Raw genomic sequence first — 5,420 nt, forward strand, 5'->3', positions numbered from 1 at the left:
AAAAAAAAAAAAAAAAAAATGAAGAAGAAGAAGAAGAAGAAGAAGAAATCCATTATTGCAGCTCTCGTTTTTACCCCCTACAACTGGACACTTCATGTGGTCCTGGAACACCATCTCAACACATCATGGGCATGGGTAAAGGGTGAGTGTCCAGCATGGTAGCCAGCAGTCTGACCCTCTGTAACAGCTGTGAGAAGATTAACCTTCCCCTTTCTTGATACATATTCCCTCTTTTTCACTGAAATTTTCTTAGAACTAGTTAAATCCCACCAGCAACACATTTCCTTTCTTGATACATTTTAGCCAGGTCCCAGTACTTGTATCACTTTTTGGACACATCCGTACCCCAACTCATGTAACATGGATTTATAGGGTTTAACATTTGTGACAATATTGTAGAATTTCTCTAAACAGCACTTGATTTCTTAAAGCCTATAATGAGATTGAGGACCTTAATATATCCCACAATCCGAGAACTTCAAAAGCTGTATACAATGAGTTTAAGTGGTGACAATAATTAAAGGAAAATAATCCATGAGTTGTCTGACCTTTAAGGTCTTTATGTCCACTTAATTTATAATTTTGCAAGATTTCCATGTGAAACTGAGAAAAAGGAATAGACAGTTGAGATCTCCAAGGAATTTCTCTTGCAACAATATCTCCATGCCAAAAAATATCCAGCAAGTTTTGTCTCAAACTAGTGACTAAAATTCCAGCAACAAATGTATTTAATGGGAGGTACTTGATTTGCAACCCAACACGTATAACAGCAAATGGGATTTATCATTGATACTACCGCTGTCTGCTGGTAAGAGAAAACACCAAGCAAAATAAATCAAACATCTTTAAGTAGCAAATCTCACCAGTCTAATTTAGAATTGACATCCAAAGAAAATGTTGATTCAATTGGTGTCATAGCTTCCTCAGCAGTCTGTTCAGAAAAATGACAGATATAGTTTCAAAGGTCACATGTCAAAATTGAAGAAAAATGAACTTTAAGGGGAGCAATAGATCAATGCCAACTCAACATACTAATTCAATGAAATAAACCAAAAGGAGAGCAGAACTAGTAATAGTCGGGGATAATCACATATTTATGAATAAAATATATACAATACCCACTTCTCACATTGAGGTGTGGATGCCATACATTTGCGGTCTGACTGCTTTAAGACACAGTACTATAACTACAAGTAGTATACCTAGTTGCAAATGTATACATGGTACACAAATTAAACATGTTCTCAACTTCTCTCTGATAGCATGAAGATCAGTTCAATGTAGATGGTTATCATGCTGGACCAAATTGTGTGCACTGTACAATGCTTGATTGTGCCCTATTTTAATATAATCAAGGATCAAGATTTCGGTTTTGACTGGGATTTCAGTCCCGGTCGAAACCAAAGTATACCACCGAAATGACACTGAAATTTGGTCCATTTCGGTGAAAAAATAAAAACTGAAGACCCCACAATTCAAATGCCATTTTTGCCTATGAGTGTCAAAACCGAAATATGCTGTTGAAATTTCGACATTTCGGTCAAAATTTTGAGCAATGAATATAATACAAGATCAACAATAACATGATAGGGAAGACCAACCCATTGAGGAAAAATCTTAAGGCACAAAAGCTCACATGCACAATAAGCCTAGCCACATACATCTTGCAACAACTGGTTGTTCTTTTTTGCTCATTCAGCCCCAAAGAGTTATTGCCAAATGCCAATGAAACTAAAGCGAACTGAAGTAGGCCTCCTTTTAGATCCATATCCAGCCCACTCTACTTCAGAATATGCCTCCACCTTCAAATGACGATTCTCTGAAGAATTGAACATTATACCACAAGTCAAGTAATTGTTTCCACTGCATAATGAAAATAATTTCTGAGTCATTAGGATCTTGCAACTTCAATGTGGATAAAACCTCGCAGCTGTCTAACATCTTCAATCTCAATTCTAACCAAGCACTGCTTCTATTTAAGCAACTCCATTGGACCACCCATGGTCACCACTGTATCCACAACATAGACTATAAGAGCAGCCATATTCCATTGGACATGCTTGTTAAAATATTTATGATCTGCTTGCTCCTCTAAAGCCTTCAAACCAGTATGTTGGAGATGATTTCAAGCCATAAATAACCTTCTCTAGTTTATTCACCTTCTCCTCCATCCTCATAAACCCATTCTAAGAGACATGCTTGTATAGCTGATGACTTCAGAAAGCCCTTAAGTTCCCTTGTTCTTCAAGATTGGAAGGATCCTCCCAATCAATAAATCCTATGTACCAATGGGAATAACTTGGGATTGAAAGGGAATAAAAAGAGGATAAATCAGAGAAAAGTACTATCTATCTATCTATCTAGGAAATTCATAATATCTTACAGATTGAGAACTAAAAAAAATGCCATAATTGATTGCAAACTCTATAGTAAAAATTAATCATGTAGAAACATAATATCTTACAGATTGACAACTGAATTTCAGATCCACATCATAAGCACAAGAATGAGAGTTATGAGATTATATATATATATATATATATATATCTGAAATGAAACCACTACATGGTCTGTCTCACTGGAATATGTACCTTTTCTGTTAAATCTAGAGCTCCACTAATAATAGTTGTCTCATCATGAGTCAGCTCACCACCCTTGCCAGCCTATAATGGGAAAAAAGAACAAATAATCAAAGAGAATAAAGATTATGGTATGAAGAGACCAAAAACCCTTGATACATATTTCAGAATTACTGCCATTCCTTGATACATTTGTAAAATATTACCATGAGGTAGTATTAAAACATGGCCTGCATGTCTAACTATAATCAAGCCTACCTCTTGGCCATGAATGGAAACAAGAGCTTTCAATTGAGCCCTTCTAAACAGTGCTTCATTATGTCCCAGTACCCAATCCAAAACCTGAGAATGGTTAATCAAGGTTAGAGGAAATAAAATACTAGTGCTCATTTCTTGTCATGAGATATACATATCATAAAGAGAACAGTTCTCAACGGAGCAATATGGAAGTATCAAGAAAAGCATTAAAGCAAACTGTAAGAGGAAGAAATGTACTGATGTAAGGCATAAAAGCCAAACAGCTGGTAACAGTTGTCTCATGCAACATCTATTAAACCATTCACAAATGAAGATGGAAACCATAGTAAGCAAATTTTTGAATAATTTGGAGAAAGTCAATAATTCAGCTTGAATTATTGAATATGAATCTAGTCGGAAGGATTCAAGAAACTGGCTTTCTTTTTTTTGGCGGGGCGTGGGGTTGTTTCACAAGTAACTCAGCCAAAAAAAATTTGGAATCTTTACAAAACCTCAATTACTTTTTTTTTACAAAAGGGCCAACTCTTTGGTCAGTCACTTTTGAAATGTAAATGTTCAAAAACCTAACTGAACTGATTGATTCTCGAATTTTTCTGTAGTCCAATTTACTGACCTAATTTCACAAATTTTTTTCGGATTAGAATATCCCAAATCTAAAGTTACCATGGATGGCACTGAAAATTGCAAACAAACAGATTTATTAGAGGTTCTAGAAGATATTTCTACTTCATCTGTGATTCTGACCCTTTTTAGAGCTTGTGAAATTCCAAAGGCTGTCAAAATCTCAACTAACTAAACTGGAGATTACCTTCCCAATAGGATAAGCAATTGGATAGCACACTAACATCAAAATATGCACAAGCCACGCAAAATTTGCACCTACAGCGAGTCCATATCTTGTGCATATTGCTTGGGGAATAACCTGAAAGAAGTGTGAAAGAATTTTTCATTTCTATTCAAGTAAACCCATTTTTTTTTCTTTAAAAATTTATTGAAGCATAGGGAACAAGAAAATGCAGCATACCTCCCCAAAAGCTAGAACAAAAGTCACAGACAACACAATAGCAACAAATGGATTGAATATCTTATCCAAACATATAGGAAGGGCCTGCAGGCAGTAGCAACATAAATCATCACATGTTAAACTGCTTAATGATGATGCAAATAAGTTTCAATTTCAAATCACATGTTAAACAGATTATGAAATTGAATTACAAATTTACAATAAATATAACACGTAAATGCTCCAAGAAATTTCTCATAGGTCATTCAAGAGACTCTAAAGCGAGCTTCCAGCTTAAACAAAATAACAGTCTTAACATTTCAATAGCTTCCATAAAAAAATGAGGATAATATGCCATAGGACTGGATCACAAGGATGGAAAAAAGAAAAATCGTATTTGTAGGGGAAATTTTTTTTACACGGTCACATTTAGAAAGGTTTTCCTACATAGTCCACCATTTTGAGCCAGATGGATGGCTGATCTTGGTGACTCGAACCATTGGTTATATAGAGCAACCATTGGAAAGTCTACCTGTTAAATATTGTGGCCTATCTCAACTATATTGCCCAACATCTAGTTGATTATCTCATGCATTTGAAACTGTCAAATCAGGATCTAATCAATAAATGGCTGCTGATGTGGCAATTCTACCCATTGGATAGGAGGACCACATTGATTGGCCATCCTTAAAGTTTCAAGGCCAAAATTCATCAATTTCCCACTCTGTATTGGATCTTTTTCTGTTACCATTCAAATCTTAACCAAGATTGATCCATTGACGCAATTAAGGGTGTCCAATCGGGTCAATTAGTCCTTGGAATACTTTATTTTGGCCCATGATTGGGTTCTATGGGCCTAGAGTTTATTTATTTTTTATTGTAATGGAATTCTTTTGTAAGCCCAAAAGTTGGGATTTAAAGGGATACACGGGATTAAGTATATGGATAAGATTGTGTTAGTCATATGTGCTATTAAGTAGTGAAGTTAGTTTAATCTAGAAGAGTTCTTTTTTAAGTTTTAAGTTAAGTGTTTAAGTTAGTACAGGAAGATTAAGTCATTAGTGGGATCAGTTTGGTGAACACTTTCTTTGAAAAGAGAAATGAGCATCTAGTTGCCTACAAAAGTGGGCAGATACCATCCAAATAGATTTCTTCCTAACTAAAAGGGCTAACAGATTGTAAGGACTGTAAGGTATACCTAGGGAGAGCCTAACCACTCAACATAGACTAGTGGTATTGGATATATGCCTCAATAGACAGAAACATATGACAAGGGAACCTATTGTCCTAAGATAAAGTGGTGGAGATTAAAAGGAGATTCCCTAGATACATTTACTGATAAAGTGGTTAACCAAGTAAAGTGGGACTTTAAGGGAGACATCAATATGATGTGGAACAAGATGATGGCATGTATTATGCCAGGTAGATCCACGACATAAGCTATTTACCTAATTAGCAGACTCATGAAAAGTTACAGAGCTTGCAAGAAGGATCTCCATATGGTCTTTATTGACCTAGAAAAATCCAATGACAAAATCCTCAAAGAGCTAATCAGACCGGTACTGGAGATGAGAAGGGTA

General features: G+C 35.6%; 1 protein-coding gene across 1 annotated transcript in view; it reads right to left on the minus strand.

The window, feature by feature from the left end:
- The window catches only part of LOC122092294 (DUF21 domain-containing protein At4g14240-like), an 8,644-nt gene extending 4,027 nt beyond the window's left edge, over positions 1 to 4,617 (minus strand). The window contains exons 1-6 of the mRNA XM_042662616.1: positions 4,589 to 4,617; positions 3,862 to 3,985; positions 3,646 to 3,759; positions 2,838 to 2,921; positions 2,592 to 2,663; positions 864 to 931 (exon numbers count right to left, since the gene is read on the minus strand). Of these exons, the coding sequence (XP_042518550.1) occupies positions 864 to 931; positions 2,592 to 2,663; positions 2,838 to 2,921; positions 3,646 to 3,759; positions 3,862 to 3,985; positions 4,589 to 4,617 (491 nt within the window). The remainder of the gene's footprint in view (positions 1 to 863; positions 932 to 2,591; positions 2,664 to 2,837; positions 2,922 to 3,645; positions 3,760 to 3,861; positions 3,986 to 4,588) is intronic.
- Between the last annotated feature and the right edge of the window lie 803 nt (positions 4,618 to 5,420).

This window comes from Macadamia integrifolia, chromosome 10, assembly GCF_013358625.1.
Source record: "Macadamia integrifolia cultivar HAES 741 chromosome 10, SCU_Mint_v3, whole genome shotgun sequence".
Classification (NCBI taxonomy): domain Eukaryota; kingdom Viridiplantae; phylum Streptophyta; class Magnoliopsida; order Proteales; family Proteaceae; genus Macadamia; species Macadamia integrifolia.